This window comes from Poecilia mexicana, unplaced genomic scaffold, assembly GCF_051168715.1.
Source record: "Poecilia mexicana isolate PSO_F unplaced genomic scaffold, ASM5116871v1 scaffold_5, whole genome shotgun sequence".
Classification (NCBI taxonomy): Eukaryota; Metazoa; Chordata; class Actinopteri; order Cyprinodontiformes; family Poeciliidae; genus Poecilia; species Poecilia mexicana.
Genome location: NW_028263374.1, coordinates 21,617,661 through 21,641,685, shown reverse-complemented (window position 1 = coordinate 21,641,685; position 24,025 = coordinate 21,617,661). Strand labels below are relative to the sequence as shown.

Genomic DNA, 24,025 nt, shown 5'->3' with positions numbered 1-24,025 from the left:
AGCCTCAAATTATTTCACGTTTGTGTTTTTCCAGAGATAATTTGCACACAGTAACCTAATAAAATCCTACTGTATTGCATTGCTGCTTCTTAAATTATTTAGTTTCTCTTTCCCATGCATCCGTCCAACTACATATGTTAGGACTACAATTAAAGCCTCCTGATGGCTTATCATGTGGGTGATAATTATAACGCCTGCTAATTATACCAACTATCTTCCTCTGCTTTCGTCCTACTAAAACCAATGTCATTTAGCTCCAACTCGGTGCATGTACGTGCAGCGCGGCCTACTTTCTGCACAGCTGATGGGAATGCAGAGAGGGCCACCTTGCCTTAAGAGAAGCTACGCTGCACGGACATTGTTTAGGGCTATTTGTTTGTTCCAAGAATAACATGTCTCTTTTGTGGGAACTGATCATTGTGTGCAGTGGATCAGCCTTTTCCTGTTTGCAGTAAATTGTAGTAAAATTGTTTGAACCGATTTATTATGCTGCCAAAAGCACATTAGGCGAGCTTCTTGGCTAAAAAAAAAACTGCCAGGAATAAAAAGAAAAAATACATTTAAAATGTGAACGGCATAATTGGGGCAATTTTTTTTTCTTTGATGTGTTTTTCAAATGTAAATGAGTCTGAAAATAAGCCAAAGGAACACCAAGTTATCTTAGAAAGGCTATTTTAACTTGAAAGCAGACATCCAGCTGAAAATGGCAACTTTTTAATATACTGAACGATATAATAGGAAAAAAACTTTCAAACTGTGGAAGCTCCAGCTACAGAGTCTCGCTTCTTAAAGTAAATAAACCCAGACATCAGATTCCTGCAGAAGATGAAGAGCTGCTGCAGCTCCTTTCATGCAGGTGGAAGGCTCTGACCCTCGAGAACAAAATGTTGGACTCTGAAGCTGAAGCAGCAAAAGCACAATTTTTAACCACCTGGTTAGGACCAAAAAGAAAGAGAGAGAGAGTGTAAAATAAACCTGCAGGACATCAGCTCCACATCAGTTCAGGGTCACAGTGGGAGAAAAATTCTTCTTATATTTTTATATTGGAAGAAATGAATGAATACAGCAATTTATCTGTTGTGTCATCAAGAAGGAAAACAATGTTTTTGATAATTAATTATCACTGCCCCAGGCTTGAATACTGAAGGAAATTTTAAAACTTTTAAGAAATAAATTAAAAATCTCAGATTTACCAACACTGTAGGATGGACTAATAAAAAGTGTTTCATAATCAAACAAATGTCAAATTTTATAAAAAGATAACTTTAGTAAATTGGAAATTTTCAGATAGAAAGAAAAAAAGCTCTCCAAACCAACATTTCTTTCAAAATATCTTGCTTTTTTAAAAAAAAAATTATTTTACACAAATATTCAGATAAATTGTAAACATAGTTAGCAATTTAGAATTAAATTAATTAAATGATAGATAAAAGTGGAATGATGTAAAATAGCTAAAATTATGCCACCTGTTAACAACACTGTCTCTTAGCAACATGTGCGCACAATCTCTGGTGGCTTTCTTCATTATTTGGTCCGTTACCGTCTCCTTGTGATAACAGCTACCTATTTCAAACCTTGGAGAAATCGTTTTTTTCACCAAGCTATCCCAAGTTTAGCATCCAAAGTTACAAAACACAATAAGAGTTAATGGAAATGGCCAAAATAATCCATTTATTAACACTTCTAAAACTCTTATGACCAGTGGTGCTGATTGTTTCCTAAGATATTACCAGTCAACAGTATTTTTGTGTTTTAACTTAGATTGTGAGGAGAAATACTGTACAGCATATTATCTGTTTTTGCTGCTGATAGCAACTAGCCACCAGAACAATTAGCAATTCGTATTTCAACTTCCAAATTGAAGGCAGCGTTAATGCATTTACTGCCTCCCATTGTGGTTGCTGGCGATGCATTACAGGCAGCTCCAAAACAGGATGGTCGAGTTGAATTAGTGGAATGAATTTCTCATGAAAACCATGTGAAGACTTAGAAATAATTGCCTCTTTTAGATATTATGTAATGGATTTATAGAGGACAGGAAAACAAAAGTGAAATCAAATTATTTCATTAGGAAATCCAAAGTAGAAGATCATGTCTTCTTTTGGGATACACTGTTCCTGTACCTTCAATACTCTGTTATCAGGGATCAGTGAGTGTAAAGCTTTCAAGAGAATCTATTTCAGTCAGGGTTCTTAGCCAAATACAGGAGATACGATCCCTGCTATTATCTTCACTGAACACTCAAATCTTTTACTGGAGAGTAGAGAAAAGATTCAGCTTCAGTTAATCTAGAAAAAAAAAATCTTTTTGAGACCACTCTCCAGTTATCTGCCAAACCTTACACTTACAGATGTGATTGACTGGTGACCCATCCATTTATTGAAGGATGTTTCCAGACTTTTTTTCATTTCTTTTTGGTTTTCTTCACAATATCTTCTGTCTTCCTCTGTTGCTCAGAATCATCTCACTGATTTTCCTTTTTTTTTTTTTTACATCCTGTTTTCTCTTGGCATTCATACTTAGTTGAATTTTATACATTTACTGATTTAAAAAAGAAGATTTTATAAATGTATTATTTGTAAACTATCATGACCGTTGTTTGATCTCAGAGCCTACAGGACAGTTTGTTAATAAGGTCTTATCAGTAATCAGCACTCTGAGAAGTTATGACCCGATTAATGCGAGGGTTCATCTCCAGCACACAGCTGAACGCGCAAACAGATGTCGCTGTAGAAGCTCAGTAAGATAACAGGAAGGAAAGGGAGGGCTTCTTTTCCTGCGTCATTATTTGTTGATGTACCTTTTATCTTTTGGGAAGCATCTCATCCAGATCCACCTCCTCCCCTGATAAGAGCATACAGGACCTGCCCAGGAAGGCGTGCACAACATTTCTGCAGTGTTGTGCTTCTGGATTGTAGGGTGGAAGATAGTCGCCATGGTGAACCATGGTCGCTATGGATTGCATTTTGATGATTTCTTTTTTATTTATTCTTGTTTTTTTTGTTGTTCCATCCCTCTGGGTGTTGGATCAGATAGGAATCATGTTCCTGCTGCATGCTGCCAACTCGGTTTTTCTCTTCCAGTACATCAGAATCCATCAGAGAAGCAAAGTTATATGAAAAGTTTAACTTTTTGCATTCGTGCTACAGAGCTTGTTTAAAGTCTGGAATTTAATTCCATCATGTTCCAGGACTGGGAAAATAAGGAGAAATGAAAATAAGAGCATGGAAAGCATGTTCTATTTTTAGACTTTATTCCCTGTTTTATTGTCTAAGTATTGCGCCCTTCCTTTCATTCTTCCTTTGTTGTATCATTCCATTTTTTGCCCTTCCCTCCTTCATAGTTTCTTCATTTGTGCCCTTCCTGTCCTTCCTTAATTTTTTCCTTCCTTTTGTCCTTTCTTCCCTGTTGATTTCCATGCCCTTCCTCTCTTCTTTGCTTTCTTCCTGTCTCACTCTTCCTTATCCCTTTACTTTTATTCATCTTTGTGTGTTTTCCTCCTTTTTTGACCTCATATTCTGCTGTCCTACCTTGATTCCTTGTTTGTGTATTTCCACCCCTCTTTTTTCCACCTCTCTTACCTTGTGTTCTTATTTCTTTACATTTTTGTGTCTCCATAATGTCTTTTCTTCCTTAAGTTCTTTTTACTTCACTTTCTCCATTCTTTCTGTCCTTTCTTCTTGTCGTACCTCTCATCCATCTATTCATTCTTCCTTCTGTGTGTGTCCTTATATCCTTTTCTGTTTTTTCTGACACACACTGACCTCTACAGCCAAACCTGAAATAGGTTTATTGTGAAAGAGTGTAAAGGACCATCTTATCTGGAAAAGTAGAACATTTTCTTACTGTGTTTCATGTTAGCTTGAAAAGGTAACATGAAACCTTTCAAGCTAACATGAAAGGTTAGCTTGAGAGCTACTTGAAAATAATCCAATGTCAGATGTTTTTCTGTAGTAGTAGAACATAATATAGCAAAAAAAATAAAATAAAACAAATGTTATTTAGAAATATTTAAACATAATTTTCAATTATGGAAGTCTTGTCTACAAAGCAGCCAATACTTGGAGCACCAAGCATCTTACTCCAGCTGACGTCTCAGTCATTTTAGCTCACAACTGTCACCGTTGCTCTGCAGAGTATTTCAGTGGATTGGCGACATGCTGGAGTAAGAGAAAAAAGGTGTTTGAAATGTAAACTTATATTAGCCAACTGTCTGACTTCAGCAGTGTGGTTCTGCTGGTGTAAACTGTTTCCGTTCACACATTTATAGGACGTCAATGACGGCGCTGCACAAGGTTTTCCCCATGGACTGGGTTACTTGCTTTATGTTGCTGCTCTGCTGCAGTTCAGTAAAACTTCTAATTGTAATTGTAGAGATTTGGTTTGTGCACCCAACCTGCTGCAGAAACTAATTAAAGATTTTGTTTGTTGTTGCTTACATGTCGATGTTTCAGTGGTCGATCAGTTAGGGATTGTGTTGGAGGAGTTTTATGCATGTGTATAACATCCACCTCTCAGAGGTCATCTGTCTAGATATTATCAACTAATTTTAATGTCATTGTGAAGTTCAGTCATCTCTGTCGCAGCTAATCTGATTATAGGTGAAGGAAAAACATTGATCAACGCGTTATAATTCAATGTTCTGCTGTGTAACCTTGAGTTCTGGCTTTTATGATTGCAATTTTGATGTTGTTTCAGCTACACATTGCTGCAGACTAAACATCCACTTCTCAGTGTTATTATATTTGTTCTTAAATAGCAAAAAATAATACAATAATTGCTCATCCTCATTTCTGTAAAATACCATCATCTTAATAAACCAAGTTAGAGCTAAAAATACCTTCAGTAATATAGCACAACTCTTAAAGTGGATTATATATTGTTCCTTTATTTAATAAGCTCATTAGAAGGGTTTTTACAGAAATCATTTTTGTTTGTCAGGAGGGTAAAAGGATGCATTGGCAGACAAGCTAAAAATAAATTTAATCATATGTTTGCTCTGCCTCACAGCTAAAAAATTGAGGCCCAACATAAAACATTCATTAAAGGACAGAAACCAGGAAAAATCATGAATATTAAGAGAAAAGAGAACAATAAGAAAATATATTTGTAAAACTCAGTATTTTTCCTGAGGCTGTTTTGCTCATCACTGCGGTGGTCTCCTCCTCACATCGTCTCCCCTCTGCTACCCGCCTCTCCCCTCACAACCAGCACCAAAAGATGCTTATTACGACACAACTCAGGCACATTTCATCTTAGCTGCTGCACCAATGGTCATACTTTCACTGACAATGCAATTCAGCAGTATTGCATTTATTTCAGTATTGGCACAAAGAAACCAATCATGTTCACTGTGAAGACACCGCTTTTATCTTGCAGAAAAAAAATATTACGCCGCCAGTTTAAATCACTGGGTTGAAGTTTACCACTCACTTCTCTGGCCATAGGTGCATAAAATCCAGGCCCTGGAGATTTTAGACTGCTTCTGCTAACATTTGCTCTCAGGAGCTCAGTGAATCTCAGCGTGGTACTGTGATAGGACTCCATTTTTGAAAAAGGTCCAGTTAGACAATGCAATTAAACAATGCATAGTAAACTGTTGGTGAGATTATAACCAAGTGGAAGCATTTTGGAAAGACAGCAACTCAACAACATAAATTAACATGTAAAATAAGTGAGATCTGTTCAAAGTGTGTAGAAGTTTGCAACTTTCCATAGCTGCAGGTGTCCAAATTTAGTGTTGCCTTCAGATTAGCTCAGGAAAATGCCTACCGTACTTTGTCAAGTACAATGCAAATAACCATGTGCAGTGGTGAAAAGCACTCTGCCACTAGACTTAAGGACCATGTAGACATGTTCTCTGTCTGGTGACCCGGTGGAGGAGTTTGGGTTTTGCAGCTGCAAGGAAAAGAACATTTGTCTGGGTACATTTTGTAAAGTGTAAAGCTCAATGCATCAGGAGTTGGTTTCACTCCAGCTTAAGTGAAAGGAACATTTACTGTTACTGCACATAGATGCACATTTCCATTTCTGTGCAATTTGTGATAACTTTTATCTAAGTAATTTTTTATATCCACAAAAAGCACAACTTTACAGCTGAATTAAAATTAGAAAAAAAATTTTTAAGTTTTTGGCCAGTTTGAGTTTTTTTTTTTTTCCATAAAATTGTTGTTGTCTTCTTTATTTGTAATATCACAGTTTATCAACTCTGCTTCCCCACTCTGTCGTGGGGAAGCAGAGTCTATTTTGTTATGCATTGCTAAACATAAAAAACCCCCCTGAAATTCTGTAAAAAATATTTATAACATACATGTCACTGCAGTGTGGGAGAAAACGGGATGCAGAACGAAAACACGCAAATTCCACACACCAGCTGGGATTTAAGCCTTCTTCTTCCTGCAACATTGACTTCTCAATGTGCAAAACATTAAGCAATGAAGAATCTGGTATTAGTCGGAAAATTGGCTCTGAATTAATTTGTGTACTGGTAATGTTAAACTGGAAGATTTACTTCTTTGTAGAGCAAGTCTCCACCTTAATCCAGTCTCTGATCAGCTAAACTGTGTATGAACATGAAATGCTTCAAGGGAGGAACAAAGAAACTTTTGATGTGCTCCTGAAATCCTCCTGTGACGGTTTTGGATTCGATACACAGACTGCAACTCATGAGCGCAGTAAATAATAAATTTGTACAGACACAGTTTCCTTTTGCCTCGGTAAATTGCCAAAACAAACAACTTTTAATGGGAGATGCTACCTCGCAGAGTGCTCAGCATCCATCAGAAGTTAAGGATTTTGCTCAAGGGCATGTCAGCATGTGGATAGCAGGAGAACTGCATTGAACTGTGATATTTGCCAAAAGAAGAAAAGTAACAAGGATTTATGCTAAAGTAAATACATGATCAGCTTGTTAACAATATAGAAAAAGAGAGAGTTTATTATTTATGGTTTCTCCAGCTGAGCTGGTAAATAAGAATCATCAATACATTTCTAACACTACGTTTCTTTTGCATTTTTGCCTCAGGGTTTTTTCAGCATCTAAAAGAAGTGTTGTCTTTGTGTTTCATCTCAACTTTTTATCTCGTCAGTATTTTCATAAATAAAACTACGTGTGGCCAACGTTCATCTCTTTACGTAGCAACATGTGGTATTATCTACACAAATTTTTATGCAAGCATTAACAAATTAAATCTCATTTAATCTCTCATTAGCAGCGGTCAGTAGGTGAGAGCATGGCCAGATGTTTGATCAGTCTCCCATTCAACACAAGTGCAAATATTTAATAACCACACATGCACACACTCACAATAAGTAATTTCAACAAGCAAGATAACCTCACATGCATCTCACCCATTTTGTCATGTGTGTCGAAGAGGCTTCACATGCATGTTAGGTTAGCCTAAAATAAATTTAAATGCAGTCTTATTCTCTCTGAGGGGAGGTAATCAAGGCCTTTAAGGAAAACAAACTTGATGGCAATAGATCTCTGGGGATGTGGAGATGTCAGCCGCAGAGGCGATGTTGGCAGCTCCCCTGAGATTTGTACACTTACAAAAACAGCACTGCAGAGATGATGTGTGACACTTACCCGATGCTGCCAGACCGATCGCTCACTCCAGAACCTTGAGCCCATTTCTGTAATAGTTCGCTGTCTCCTCCTTGACGCTCAAGAGAGTGCGTGTAGCCACCAACAGCCGCTGCAGCAGCAGCTCATTTTGTTTGGTTCGACCTCATATTTTAAAGACGGCTGATTGCTGCTGAGCTGCTGTGCGAGTCATAGTGGAAATATACTGGAGATGTTCTAACAAAATGGAAAAAAAAAATGCAGTAAGAGAGCTTTAACAGTAAAGTTTGAAAAAAGCCTAATCAAGGTCTAGCAGACGCAGGATTCAGCCTCTGAAAGCCTCTGGTTGATAACAGCTGCTCATTTTGTCCTTCAGCTTTACTGCATGAGAATCAAGTCCTCAGTCATATTTAACAGTGTGTAGTTTTTTGTCCATACTATTATTAATTTAAACCTATTAAAGAGACTTAATATGGGCTTTTTCAAAGTTAATCTTAATGAAAGGTCCTTGGAGAGGACCTGAAGGAGAGGAAAAGGAAGATTGTTTCTATTGTGAGCTTAAATAACACATTTTCAAACTTATGGAGTTTTTTTTTCTTCATTGTTACTGATTATAGAAAGCCTAATTCATGTTTTTTTTATTTCCCCTTTATTTGTCTGTAAGTTGATTGAAAATCGATTGAAATCTGCCAAAAGACTACATGCATCTCGTACCGTATCATAGCACAAAAGAGCAATGATATAAAAGGAAAACAGTTTTACACCATAAAACTCAAAAGCATAATTTCACAGTCAATATAGCAATTCATTAACCATAAGTGGCTTACCGCAAGTGCAATGTTCCTGGGTTATTGTTTGTATTCTGAAATAATTTTTGAAACGACAAGAGTAATGAAAGAGCTGAGCTCGCTTACAGCCGAATATTGAAGAGAAGAGGAACCAAGGAATCATCAGAAATCAGGGAATCTATGAAAGTGTTGGAAAATAAACCTCAACTAATTTTACGGAGTACTGAGTATTGACGGTATGAAAAATGCTCCCTGTGAGAATTTTTCAAGTGAAAAGAACCCAGTGAATTTGTCAAATTTACAATAACAAGAAAGAGAAAGTGAGTCCTAGTTTTTCTGTATAAATCATCTGGTCTCATCAGGGTGTTTTAAAGTGTTTTGAAGTGTTTAATTGTCATCTAGTCTTCCATTATCCAACACGCTGGTGCCTGTCGCCAGCAGCAACGAGCAAGAGGCAGAGTCCGTGGACAGGTCGACAATCCATCGCAGGGCAATACGATGGTTTTGTTTAATTTACAAAAACAAGAAAAGGAGAAAATATCCAAGTAAAAACATACAAGTATGGAATATTGCTCGTATTGTGAAAATAAAGAAATATCATTGATTCTATTCTTGTAATAATAAACTTAAAACTTAACACCTGTATGCAGTGTTGGTTTTTAAGGAAGCTGGTTTATTTGCACAGAACTTTTTTGCCAACATGATCTTGTTAATCAGGCTTTCTGTGCTGGTTATCAGCCAGAAATCCAAGTAAAAATTGAAAACAGTGTTATGCTTAGGGGGGCATTCACACCAGGAAAGTCCTTTGATCCGCTTTGGTCCGGAGTGAAACGAGACCAACTCAAAAGTGGGTCTTGGTTCCTTCATTAGGGGTCAAAAAATGTATATTCGTATTATGATTACTTTTCTAAGAACTTAATTTGCTATTATTGTGGGGATTTTTGCCAGAATGAATGTCAGAGCTCAAATTAATTTGTTGTTTTAAGTGTTTCTGTGCTTTTTGATCTTTTAATCTCTGCAAAAAGTGTTCTACATAAATACAGAGAAGGAAGTTGGAAATTTTACTGTCATCTGTTGGTTTCACTGATTACCCTTCATCCAGCAACTATAAACTCTCCAATCAGTACTGTTTTCTCTACCCAGGGTTTCTCCTCTGAGTCATTTCAGATTGAATCAGTGGTTTTCTGCAGGAAACACAAATCAGTCCTGTCTTCATACGTTAATCTGACATGAAAATATATTTCAGTTCAACTCGAAAGGCAACCAAAACGACAATGTGCTTATGGTGACCGTGAAAATAACACCATCTTGAGTATTTTTGTTGTTTCCTGTGTTACTTTGCTCATATCCTTTATGTGACTTGGTTCAAACAGTTTTTATATGTGTTTTTATTTGAGTGTGTGCGTAATGGAAACAGATGAGACTCTTTATCCGTCATATGTGCAGATTGACACGCTGTGTATTTTTTTAAAATTAGGACCCAGTTTGACGATTTTATCTGTCGGATTGGGAGCCCAACAGACACTCTGATCCTTTGCATCATCAGACTACCTCACCAGTCCTCCCCTTTACCTCAACCTTTCATTTATACTTCTGAGCTTAGATTGGAAGCATCTTGACAGGGGGTATAACTTAGGCGATGCACAATAATAGATGATACAGATTTATTGACAATGCTACAGGTAATAATAGGTTAAGTGGAGGCCTGTCACAAGCTTTCTGAATATTTATTTCTGTTTCTTTGTCTCTTTTTTTTTTTCCCATCAGTTCGCTACCTACTGAGGAACAATGTGAGTCCAGATCTCTGTAACGAAGACGGTCTCACTGCTCTGCATCAGGTAAGATCAGCTGTGTCCATCTGTTCCACCCCTTTTTTCTCCTTTTGAAACTGATTTTGGAGTCTTGATGCGTATAAAAAAACACATAAAACACAGCATAGGCACAGATTTATATTTGTAGTTACTTAAAATGCTTTGTTGGTGCTCCTCTTTCACCCTAAAGAGCCCTGAATTCACACTGTTTAAACCAGTGGCTCCCAAACTTTTTCTCCTGGGACCCCCAGTGGTTTCCAAACATTTTTCTGGGACCCCCCTATGGATTACAAATAGCTGTTAGGTTCAATGATGTGTTTCGGGGGGGGGGGCTCTTTTGGGGGCAAAATTAATGTATGTAGCTGAACATAGACAACAACATCGGTAGCCTACAGGCTACTTGTTAAGCTTAAGTTGATGTATTGATATTAGCTAGCTAGTCATCTTTTAGCTAACTTTACCTGCATCCAACAGCTTTACTCAACTCAGTCGGTTAGTTTGGGGGAAAAACTCCCCCAAACTAACTTGACATTAAAGTAAAAGGGATGGTTTCATGTAGAAAGAAGTGTTCAGGGTTTCTGTTCCTGAAAAGTAATTTTTAATTCTGAAGAAATGAGTTCATTATTGGAAAAATGTGTTCATTTTGATGTAGAAAATTGATCAATGACATCAGGCCTATTTTTCAGGCTAACTAAAATCATTAATGGTATTATAATCAGAGCTTCCTTCTCTTCCGAATTAATGCTTCAGTCAGGAAACAAACATTTACGTTTCCATCTGAAAACTGAAAAATGGCGCCTGTCTGGGAGAAGCTATTACACAGCATCCGAGCCGATTCCTCAAAATCCAGCAGCCGGAAAAAAAACACTTTATTTCCTGTGAAGCTGCTGGATGTGCATGAAGATGCTTCTATTACAGGGGGAACCGTTCTGTTTGTTCCACTTAGGCTAAAATGTCAAATACCAGCGAGGCTTGAAGCATAAGATCTAAATGCTAGATGGATTTAGCTTAATTTTTAATAGAGTGTCTGACTTTCACAGGAATGGTTCTTTATCTTAAAGATCTCTGAAGGAGAAATGTTGATTGCTTTCTATCCCGTCTCCATCCCTCCCTTCTCATTTGGTTCCATCCTTTTCGCTCTGCCTGAGCTGGCACAGTCATATCTCTTTTCCCCTCTGGCTGTGCAAAGCCTAATATTCACACTCCAGCCGGGAGTGAACAGCAGAAGAGAAAATTGAAGTCCATCAGTCACCACTGGTGAGGCTGCTGTTTTAAACGCGGCCACGAGATCGGAATGACCTTTCAGCTTCCAATGTTCCTGATTATACGCTGTTTGGATGGGCTTGACTCCACACCGGGTTCAAGATTTGACCCTTTTAAAACGTAAATTTCACAGTAACTGCCACACATATATTGTCCAGAGAGCACCAAATGCAAAGGACATTTGGATTCACTTCCTGAAGTTTCAGGACATATCCATAAAGAAAACCTTTCACACTCTGCTTGTGTGAACAGTTTTGGGTCCCCAGAACATGAGGAATAATGTGATCACCAAAAGGTGACATAAATGACGAAAGGTGCAGGATCTATTTCTTTAGATGGTTTGTCATATCTATCCAGGCCTGCTCTCACCTCTCTGATATGAGACATTAATAAAAAAACATGGCTTCCAGGGTCACAGCATGTGCCACAACACACACACACAGTATACAATTCAAGCAATCAGAAATAAAAACTCCTCAGCATTTTTCCAAAGCCACATGAATGCCTCTCTAGTCAAAATAATGTGATGGATTATTTGTGTCGTGGTTATTTTAAAGGCCACCAGCAAAGCAGGATTAATGCTGCTGGAAATCATCCACGATGCACATTCGAGACTAAGCCCCAAAATTAGTATTCATGTCCCGGTTTACTGTTCCTTTTTACCCTAACTCCATGTTTAAAAAGGGTCTATTGTGTGATTTGAGTTTAAAAAGTCAGCAACGGTTTGAAATTTCAATGCCGCACAAAATTACCACGAGAAATAACAAAATGCAGTTTTAAAATGTTGATTTAATTTGTAACAGAAGGAAACAATCCAAATCCACCTGGTTCTTTGTGAAAGAGTAATAGACCGTTAAACTTAATAGGCCAAACTGAGAAGCAGCAACACCTGCAAAGTTTGTTCTTTTCCGTTTTGGCCCACATGTTCTTTGCAGAATTATTTTAACTAATTACAGGTTTCATCCATGCTAGAGTGTTTTGTGCATGACATGCCTGGTTAGGGTCATGCAAAAGCATCTCATGTCCAGACTTAAATAAATCGCTGATTTGCTTTTATTTTTCAAAATATAACTGTCTGTGGGCTTTTGACAAAGATATGAAACAAGTTCAGTGAAACAGTTTGGTTATAAGAAAACAGTCCAACTAAGTTGAGTTTAATGCAGTTCTGTTCAGCGCTGGATTCATTTGTGACATGTTCCACTTTTTAAATCAGAAGGATAATCTGAGTAAACATGAACATTTAATCCAGTAGCAGTTTTCTTTTGTCAGTTCCTGCTCCTAAATTCACCTGCCTCATGTTGTCCTATATTTTAGCGACCCGGCTGTTATGCGGCTGTAATCTCTTGTATTTTGCTGCGTGTGTGTGTGTGTGTGACCCCGGTGTGGCTGCGTGTGCACGGTGACCCAGAACATCACTGTTGGAGCCATGCTTGAAAGCATTCATTTCTGCAATTTTAGTGCTGAAATATTCATGCAGACATGACAGACTCCACAGGCCGTAATGGATCATCTGCAGAGTTTGATCATGTTGAGCTGTGAAGTTTTCCCTCTGTTTTCCTGTGTGGTTTTGGTCTTTTCATCAGTAATTCTGCTCTGTGTTACTCCGGCGTTTGAGGACTCAGACCCACAAGCTTTGCAGCGTCATCTTCTGAAGTCTTGACTTGCGATCCCTCTCATATAAAATGGTAGAGCAAATTATTGCATGACTGTAATGAATAGGAAATTATGGGTTTCATTATTTTACAATTGAAAATATGAAGTGTAACAAGCACTTTCATATTTAAGTACATAACTGTTATCTTGAAGGCAGCCTTGAGTTTGACACATGTAATGTAAAAGGGGATCAGAGTTTAGGCTGCTGAAGAGCAATGCACTTCACACTTTTCAGACTTTATTTTCTTTAAACTTTTAAAATCTTCTACCTATTTTCCATTTACTTTTGCACTTTTGCACCACATTGTATTGGTGTGTAGCATAAAATCCCACAAAATACGGCAAAATTTATGTTCATATTTAAATTGTTCACATAGAAAGAGTGTGAATCACTAAAGACGCCGTAAATCTGTGCCTTCATTCTTCAGAGAGGCGTTTTTTTTCTTACAGACAGACAAACAACATTGCAGGGTTGGCTCAAATTGCCCTCGAGTTCAGGTAAACTCTTCCTCTGGTGTTTCAGCTGCTTGTCACTGTTCAATTTAACAATCTGGCCTTCTTATGTCTTCTCTACCAGCAGACGAACCTTAGATTCCCATCACTCTTAGTGATTTGTACTCGCTTATTAAGCTCGGGTAAAATTTAAAGTCCATTTAAGCTCATTTCAGTCTGGGCTGTAAGCTTTCTCACCTGGCCCTGTGCCTCTTAAAGCATCACTATTTCAGCTTTAGTGCGGTCCTTGTTGCTTTCAGCCATCTCGGCGTTGGCCTCAAACCAATTTTAGTCATTTAAAACTCCAAATGTCAGCCTTGTTTCCTCGTCAGCCTGCTCCTCGCCGTCCTCTCTGCCCACTGATGACACCCGCCAAGACTGATGCTGCTGTTTTCCAGCCACACTGGGATAATCTGAGCTTTTGTTTGGACCACTCTTCCATCCCTTTGTCAGTACTTTACATGAATTGCAGATTATTTCCTTCCCTTTTTCTTGCAAGTTTGTAGATTGGAGTCCTTTTTTCTTCTTGTAGAAAAACTAAGCAATAATCCTAGCATTTAGCAAGCAGGTGGGCCGGGGTTTTCGGGTTTTTTCAGAAAGAGATTAACCTAGATTTTTAACTGACGAGTGGGTTGCAAATTTCTAGGTTGTTTTTGATAATATCTTTCATGCAAAAGCGGTAGGCTGGACTCTGAGGGTGTTGAAATCCTTTGTTTTTTTTTTTGCGGTTCTTGTTGAAAGTCTTGTTCTTCTCTTTTTGTGATGCTTTCCAGGTTGTATTATGTTTTAGCGTTGAGAATACTACATGACCACAGTGTGATTGTGTTTGCTTGTTATGAATTTGCGAAATTGCCAGTTAAACAGCATCAGACGACCACACTAAAATGCTGAAATAAGGAAATGCGTGACTCATTCTCGTCTGCTTTGAACCTGGTTTTTCTTTCCGCCGTGAGCGCAGGAAGCAGTCGACATATTTAAACCGCCAGTTCTGCTTCTGAATGCACACAGATGTGGTCTTCCTGCTCTTTTTTTTATTTTTATCATGCCGATCTCAGAATATTCAGTAAATAATGTCATGTAGCTCTGAGTAGAAGTCTGGATTTCCATTGCTGATAAAAGTTGAGTGACAAAGCTCAGCATTTCAAAATGGCATGAAATTACAACATTTGCTGTAGAAGAATGATGAGCTGTTTTTTTTTTTTTTTTTTTCATTTTCCAGTTGTTGTTTTTTTACATGAAGATTTAAAAAAAAAAAAAGCTAACAAAAAACCCACTGCAGAGGAAACTAATTTCAGACATTTGTATCTATGATTTTCTTTTTTCGATCTATAACCAGAGACCACTACGAGGTTAAGAATGTGGAGATCTTGCATGTAAAGTTTATGTTGAAATTTGCATTCTCAACACAGACTTCAAATGAAGCTGCGTCATGGTTCCTCTCAGACAGTTTAGCGTCTCAGACTTTTGTTTTGATATGACTTTTTTGCAGTTTCGGGGGTTAAAATAGAAACTCTTAAGTTGTTATTTACATCGACACCCGAGGAAATGTGTTGCTTAGAGGAAACATGTCAGTCAGTCGTTTGTCATGTCTCTTTTCTCTCAGTCACTTCATTCCTTTGCTTGTGTTGGACGTGTTCGTCACCCACCACATCTTCAAATTATAAATGCTCTGTGCGAGTAGCTTTGAACGAGCATGGCACCGTTTCTGCTGAGTGTTGTTTCAGGTGGACACAGTTTTATATGAGCGTAGGACAGCAGAGGTCACAGGTGCAGCAAAAGTTGCCCTGAAAAGAGGTGATTTTTTTTTGTTTTAGAGCAGAAGGAAATGGTCTGAGCCAAACATTCCTCTTGAATCTTTTACATCTGACTCATAATACAAGCTTGTTCTATGCATTCCCCCTGGCGATGTTCATGTGTCTATCCGTGTCTGCAATTTTTAAAATATTTTTGTTCCTCTTTTGTGTTTTATTTTTCTTTTTTCTACTGTTACCACTTCTCAGACATGACAAGCCTCTGGAGATTGCACCACAGCTCATCTTCTGTGTAAAAACCTTGTAAAACGAAGCATCCACTCTCTGCACCAAAGGAGTTTTATGATGAGCATATGAAATGCTGCTGCTGTTCCTTCCAGAGGCTGCAGAACAACTGAGGGCAATGCACATGTTAAATAGATTAATGATCATATTAGTTTTACTGTCTTCTCCTTTCAACACCTGTCTTTAACTATTACACTTCTTCATCTTGATAAAATTATGAAGTCATCTTTAGTTTATAGCCAGGACTTAAATTCAAATTCAAAAATAGTTTATTAATCCCAAAGAGAAATTAAATGTTGTAACTCATTAATATAGATATTTTCTATCTCTGAAAATCTTCACACTAAAATTCAATGTATTTTGTTGTGATTTTATGTGATAGGACATCACAACTTAAACAACATGAAGGGTTATTCTTTGCTGTTTTATAAGAGAAAAGATGAGTCAGTTCTTTGTAGATCTACCTTTTGCTGCTACCTGCAACTCAAAACAAGGCCTTCTTCACCTATTAGATTAAAAAAGAAAGTTATGCATTTATTAAATTAAATGTCTGTGCCACATTTTACGCAACGTTCATAGATGTAAAAAACCAAAATAATCAAAAATAAAGTATTCTGTCACCATTTACTTTAATGCAGCTACGCTTTCCCATTCATGGATATGTTTGTATTATGAGGGGTTGTCAGTATTTTGTTTTTACCCACTAACATTTTTTCTCTTTTTTTTTTCCATTCTCAGTTCCGTCTCAATCTTCACTGAAATCTTTCATGGTTTATATCAGGATTGTCAGCCGTTTCTCTTAGCATTTTGTTGTGACGAATGTCTTACTTCATCTTAGCACAGAGCGTAGGGAGATCACATCAGTCGCATCGACTGAAGATGTTACGATGATGACAACAGAGACCTCTAGAAAGCTTTTTATTTTGAACCTTTGAGTGTTCATATCATGCCTGGCTCTGGCCCTTCTGTGACACAGTAATCTCATCCTTCACTGCTGCTTTTTGCAGCCTCTTATTTTCTTGTTTTCCTGCCTCAGTCTTTGCTCGGTGGCTTGACTGGGCCACGCTCGCATCAACTGGCTCCGATGTAGAAGAAAACAACAGTTTGCCTGGCAGTTTTCATGGAAACATCTCCTCCCAGCCTCTCACTCACACCCAGCTTAACAAGGCTTCCTCCCCCTCCATGCCTTTGTCTGTCTGTTTCTGTGGATGGGTGTGAGTTCTGGGTGCTTTTCCAGTTTTGTCTGGGATCCAGGAAGCAGCCCACACAATGGCTGATGTGTAGGAATAGTGTCTCCAGCTTGGCTTAATGTGTTCCCAGTTTTTCACCCAGCAATATGCCACTAAAAGTCTTGTGAAGAAACGCTGCCTGACTGTTGTTTTGGTCGGTCTTCGTCTGTGCCACACAGATGTGAAAGTTTTTCTCAGATAAGCACAGCAGTTTTCACGTCAAGTTAAGACGTGACTCAATAAAAACAGCAGCTTCAAACATATTTTCTCCTTCCCGCTGTTCTTCAGCCTCTCAATATTGATGTAAAATATCCAAGGGGAAATAATGTGATGATAAATGTTGAAAAATAATGCAACTTTCCACTACCCTAAATTTTATTCTGACATGCTAAATCCTTAAATAACTGTTCTTGCATTAATCAGCGATCTGACAGGAATATCTATTCCTCCTTTTTCCCCACACAGTGTTGCATAGACAACTATGAAGAGATGGTGAAGCTGCTGTTGGACCGTGGAGCAAACGTCAACGCTCAGGACAACGAACTGTGGACGCCGCTGCACGCTGCTGCGACCTGTGGCCACGCAGGACTTGTCAAAATACTCATCGCACAGTGAGTCATGTAGAAACCTCAGTTCAATGGATGTTATGTCAGAGGGAAAAAAAAGCACAACTCCACTGATGTCCAGAAATGTTTCCTCCAGATCCTTTAAGTTGGACCCTTACTGTTGTAGTTTAAATTAATTGTGTTGAAAAAGCTGAATAAGTGGAAATGCATTACACAAACTCTCTGATGACATGAAAACCCCAATCTGTGGTTGAGCTAGATATGGTTGCAAATGTAAATTGTCATAAAGAAGTAAATGTAGGACTTAAGGCCTTAACTAATAATTAGAGAAACCAGCCAAAGATCAAAACGGGCCAATTTTCCCTTGATTGGCTATGACCATTATTTGGCAGATCAGTAGCTGAAAAAAAAAAAAAAAAAAAAAAAAAAAAAAATATATATATATATATATATATATATATATATATATATATATATATATATATTCCAAATTCATTAAATGTATCAAAATAAAAAGTCCACAATTTTCAGTCCATAAACATCAGCACAATCATAAATTGTAATGAGCAGGGAAAAGCCTAATCGCTGCATCTCAATCTTGTGGGTGATTAAGATGATCAGACGTTAGAAAATTTCAAATGTTTTTCCAATACACAGCTAATAATTTTAAGAGTATATAAAGGAAAACAACTTGTTCAGTTAAAGGGTCTAAAAATAACGTTTTGCAATTTTTTTGACATGAATAAAATGTCCTCTACTCCAGATATTGAGTCTTTAATAATATGTAATACTTGAAATAAGTTAAAGCATCAACACCTTTAAACAAATATTATAAATGTTTAATAACTCCTATGGTTGAAGATGATCATCATACTTAAAGGGTTAAAGAAAATCTTTTCCTTACATGCATTGAGCTCAGCTGTTTTCATGCATGAGTGCCAGATATATCTTGCTGAATGTGCAAAGTGATTTAACTGGGCTATCTCTGCAGTCGGAGGGCTTCTCCAGCTCAGCCTACAAAGGGTACATACTGGAGAAGCCCCTCAACCACCAGTAAAATACAGGAAAGGTGCCTGATTTGAGCTCAAATACAGAAGAAAAATCGCACAACAACGATGCTTTTGGAATCTATGTAGGAATCCTGACTTTCGAATGAGCCAGGTGTGTGAGCCACAATAGCAACAAGGAACTAAGATACACATGACAGAGCAGCAACAAGATAAGGAGGTATACGGAGGTGAATACTTACTAGATATAGTGAATGTAGGTAGCTTCAGGGATTTACACATTAGGTTTCTGCTCGGGATGCGCAGTTATTGCATCAGTTATAATTGCTTTGAAATAAAAAAATTGTAATAAGAATGAATCATCTTCTGATTCTAACAAAAAAAAAAACTCAATAACCTCCAAAACTGACCGTAGGAATCGGATTATTATTATTTTTCTGTATTGGTTTAATGTAGCTGTAAGTAATTGCTGTTTGGCAGTTGAGCTACATTACTGTTTGATAATAGGTGAGTTTTATTTTAGATCAGATTTTGTGAAGCTTTTTTTTTTTTAATCATTACTTTTATTGTGTTTGCAATAAATTCAATAACAACATCTTGGGTTAGTGTCACCCATTACTAGTTTTATGTCTTCAAGTGGAAGAGAAAATCCAAAGAGATTTTTAATCAGTTTGAATCTGAACTTGCAGAAGCAATAATTGCTGTAAGGGAAGGCCGGGATTCACAAGGCCCACGAAGAAAATATCAGCACTGGTACATTTTTAGGCTTGTGTGTTTTTAGGTTTATATGCAGCTGTGGATAACAAAAAAGCAATTTTTTGGAGCCTGAATTGATTTCCCGTGACTTCCTTGTAGGAAAAAGGACAATTTTCTGTCTAAAAAAATTACACTGGCTTCACTGTGGAGCCAGTGTATGGTACCAACATGGATGGTAATGCATCTAGCAGTGGAGGAAATTGCAATCCCACTTTAATAACGTGATGAAAAATAGGATATTCATGAAAAAGGAGACCAACACACAAAATAAAAGGATCAATTTGTGGCAGAAGTGTGTGATTTGTATTTAAAAAAAACAAAACAAAAGAGGACACACTTGCCATATATATCGATGAGTTCTGTCCTGTCCTTGGACATGATGTCATAGAAGAACAGTCACTGATTGACTTGCCGTCCATCTTTATTATGAAAATGCTTTTAATAATCCAGTAGCGCTGACACAAGCTCCTGTCTTCGTCAGCTAAATTAACCGTGAATGGCCGGGATAGTGTGACTCACACGTTGACATTTTTAATCAGGACTTAATGAGATGGCTTTTATTAGGCTTTAATTACAGCTTAATGAAGATATAACGTCAAGATATGCACAGGCACAAAAAGTAACATCAGAGAAATGAGAGTAAACTAATCACACCCACATTGTTTCTGTTTATGAAGACGGAAAGCTGTAATAAAGCTTATATATGACTACTGAGCAAATATCTGTTTTATCATTGTATGTATGTATGTATGTATTTATATTATTGATGTTATTTAATATAATTTTTGTCATCAAATTATTTCTTTTCTTACTTTTTAGGTCAGTGTGACGATGAGCTTTCAGCATTTTTTAACTCACCTGTGGAGAACGTTTATCACAGCTGAAGCTTTCATTAATATATTAAACCGTTTTTAGTGTTTAATCCACACAGTATATTTTGCAAATGAATATTATATATTGGTTTAAATATTCATCTGCTCATTTCCTACAGTGGTGCAGATCTTCTGGCAGTCAACTCAGACGGAAACATGCCCTATGACCTGTGTGAGGACGACCCGACGCTGGACATCATAGAGACGGCCATGGCCAACAGAGGTAGGGCGTGGAAATGAAAAAAAGATGGAGAATCTGAAGCAGAGACTCATTTTTGAGTCTGGCTAGAATTAGTGGTTTGAATAGACTGCACAGGATTATGTAATCGTGTAAAATACCATAATTTTAATGTTTAGGATGATCTTACTAATTTTTTTTTTAACTGCAATAATTCATCAACTAATCCTCTTATTGCTGAAGTAATATTAAATACTGAGATGATGTCTTCTATTTTCTTTGGTTTGTGTAATTTCTACTCTAAGCAGTTTTAAGTTCAAAGAAAATAGAAAGACAGAAGGAAAGAAAATGACGTTAAAATTATGAAAAAGATTTAAAAAATTAAATAACTTTGCTGTAAGGTCATTCCAACAGAAGGAAGGAATAAGCTTAAAAATACTGGATAAAAAGTCTCTCATACCATCACTGCAGATTTGTAATTAAGTATAGTTATTTATCTTTGGGGAATAGGATTAAAAACCTAGATTTTTTACTAAATAACTTAAACCTTAGTACTAAACAACTTCAAGGCTTTTTATAAGAAGAATGATACATAGTCTTGTTATCCCTGAAACAATGGCTGGAAACAAATGAACTAATATTGAGTAATTTGCAGAAACACATAAATAGAAATGGAGAGATACAAGAATTAAAGAACAGTCAAAAGATATAGGGATTAAATCAAAAAAGGACAAAACGAATTTGAAAACGTTGCATATTAAAAATTCTAAAATACTGGTAAAGCTAAATTATTGATGTCCTTTCATATTCACAGCATGTGAGTGGATCATGCTTCTAAATAAAGTGTCAAGTATCTCATTATGCAATGGATCAACTTTTATTGATGTAAAAATGTGAAAACATCTGCATGAAGATCAAATCCCCAAAACTGTTTCTCTTCATAGTGGCTCTATTTAAAGCGTTCACACCATCCGTGTATCGATGTGAGTTGATTCATTTTAATATCCCCCGTGTGTAATTACCATATGCCTCCAATAGTGTGCCATGAAGAAAGTGTGTGTGCTTGTATTTATCACAGAGCTATAATCTGAAGGGAGCCGTTAATCCCCAAAGATGGAGTCTGCAGAAAACACCCAGTAGGAGATGTTGAAATAGCCTTAATGATTTTAAACAAGTTTAAATATCTCTGATGGAAAATATTTTTCTGTAACTTTCAGAAGACTTCAAAACAGTACTCAAATGGAAAATGTTTAGACTGTTGATGTTATCTCCAACATCCGCCTTGTTTTTTATTATACTTTGAAGTTAAATTACTTCCTTTAATTTTGTTTTTCCTTTTTTCCCATCAGTTACTTACTCTTTATTCATGTTTATATATATATATATATATATATATATATATATATATATATATATATATATATATATATATATATATATATATATATATATATATATATATATATATATATATATATATCTATATATATATATATATAAATATATATATATATCTATATATATATATATATATATATATATAATATATATAGATATATATATATAAAAATCTGCAATTTATACAGGACGCAGTCAGCATGTGTTGCAGCTTGAAGTAATTTTTACACTCCTCCTGCTCTGGGCTGCACAGGTACATATTGCAGAGAAAACCAGCAGCAGAGTTGAGACCACACTCAGCTTTTAAGAGTCTCGCTCAGATTTAGGACCAGCTCTCTGGGTAAACTCCTAATATATTCACTGCTCACGTGTTCTGTCTCTCTCTCTCTCTCTCGATGGGATGCAGATTAGGAGGCTGTATATTCATGCTGCGGCACAGTAAACAGCTGCAGCCGGCGCAGTTTGTCTGTGATATTAGTGAGAGAGAGCTCAAGGAGAGCAGTGCTGACAAAACAGACTGCAGATCAGCAAGAATGAAGGAGTGGGGGCGTGTGATGTGTTTCAAATATGTGCTTTGGCGAGATATGGCTGTATTTAGCTTGGAGTAAAATCCACATAAGGGCTTGTCAATGTTTTAGTTTATTCTTGGGTAAATAGTGACATTTACAGACTGCCATGTGTGACTACAGCTGGTAAAGGAAGAAAATCTTGTTGGCAGTGATTTTTTTTTTTTGCATTTAAGACTGGATGCATGTTATTTGCTGAAATATAATCCACTGGAAGAGCAGATTAGCATTTTTGTAGATATATTAGCAATCTGGCTGAGTTTTGCAAGTTTAATGAGCAAAAATAAGCCCATTGGGTTGCTTGCTGGACTTGACCAGAACGAGGAGCATCTGCTGGAGGAACGGAGATTGCAGGAAGTTCCTGCCACCCGCCAGGAAATAGTTGGCCTTTAAAGTCCAGTAAACACTGAATAATTTTTTTTTTCAATACTTGCAAATGTGGAGTTTGTGTAAACAGGATATGGCGTTGTGTTGTATTTACTGCAGTAATAGGGCGTGAGGGAAAAGTGTTTCCTCTTCCAAAGAGGATCTCTGAATGTCTTTGTCTTTCTCCACAAACTGACTTGAAGATATTTGGATATTTGACCTTTACAAGCATTGTTGTAACAGAGGAATCTTAGTGCTTGAAGGGCAATACATTTTGAGATTGTCTGTCAGGAATTCTTATTTTTCTATTGCTAGATATTTATGTAAACTACATCTAAAGACACATAACCTTTTTCTTACCAACATTAAATCAGATTAAGCATTTCCTGTTTTGCATTAGCTAGGATTATATTAATTCCCACGATGCCACAATGTCTGGTGGTTAATAAATGAAGCAGGTTGTCAGAAATGCAGGAGCGTCACAGGGGACTGTACTCCCATCATTCCTTTTCACGCTGTATATGTCAGACGTCCGGTACAAAACAGATTCCTGTGATCTGTAGAAATACTCAGATGACTCTGCATTCATCAGGTCTGTCAGAAATTATCAAGAAGCTGACTACAGAGAGTTGGTGGCGCACTCTGTGGCATGGTGTGGGAACAATCACCTTATTTTAAATGTGAACAAAACAAAGGAGATGACTGTAGATTTCAGGAACATGAGTATGTCGAGCTCCATTTCCATCATGGAAAGTTGGTGGAGGAGTATAAATACTTTGGTGTTCACTTGGAAAACGGACCGGAGTGGATATGCAACAAGTTGTCTTAGAGATGGAGCAGACTTTACTTCTTGGTAAGCTTAGATCCTTCCATGTCTGCAGCAAGATGCTGCATGCCTTCTATAAGTCTGTTGTGGAGAGTGTAATATCTTCTGCTATCATCTGTTAGAGCAGCAGCAGTAGAACCAGGGACTTAAAAATGCTCAGCAGCTTGGTAAAGAAGGCTGGTTCTGTTCTGGGGACGACTGAGGAACCTTTGGAGGTGGTGATGTAAAGAAAGAATATCCTTTATATATGACTTGGGCGAGATGTTTTGGATATTGTGTTTCTTTTCTGGAATTTTGTCCTGTTCCTCCAGAGAGAACTGGTCTGATTGAGTTTTACTGACTGTTTTGCTGCCATCCCTGCAGCAAAATGCTCACACATTATAATGTTCTTGGGTTGTAAGAATCTCCCTCTTCCCTCCAAATGTGATGATGGTTATTATAGCTAAACACTTCAATTTTACTTTCATCAAGCCAGGTGAACTTGTAGCCAAACCTGCGAGGTCCTTCTCCCTAAGTGCATTTGAATACTATAATCTGGCTTTCATACTGCACTTGCATAAAGCACATATGTATAGCAGTAATTAAAAAAATTAAATCAACTTAGACTGCCACAAACAGAGACCCAAATTTATTTATTCACACACACAATGATTA

General features: G+C 37.2%; 1 protein-coding gene across 2 annotated transcripts in view; it reads left to right on the top strand.

The window, feature by feature from the left end:
* The window catches only part of ppp1r16b (protein phosphatase 1, regulatory subunit 16B), an 85,629-nt gene that overhangs the window by 48,767 nt on the left and 12,837 nt on the right, over positions 1 to 24,025 (top strand). For both annotated transcript variants that reach the window (XM_014997650.2, XM_088005741.1), the window contains exons 3-5: positions 10,120 to 10,190; positions 17,302 to 17,447; positions 20,157 to 20,260. In XM_014997650.2, coding sequence (XP_014853136.2) covers positions 10,120 to 10,190; positions 17,302 to 17,447; positions 20,157 to 20,260 — 321 coding nt within the window. The remainder of the gene's footprint in view (positions 1 to 10,119; positions 10,191 to 17,301; positions 17,448 to 20,156; positions 20,261 to 24,025) is intronic.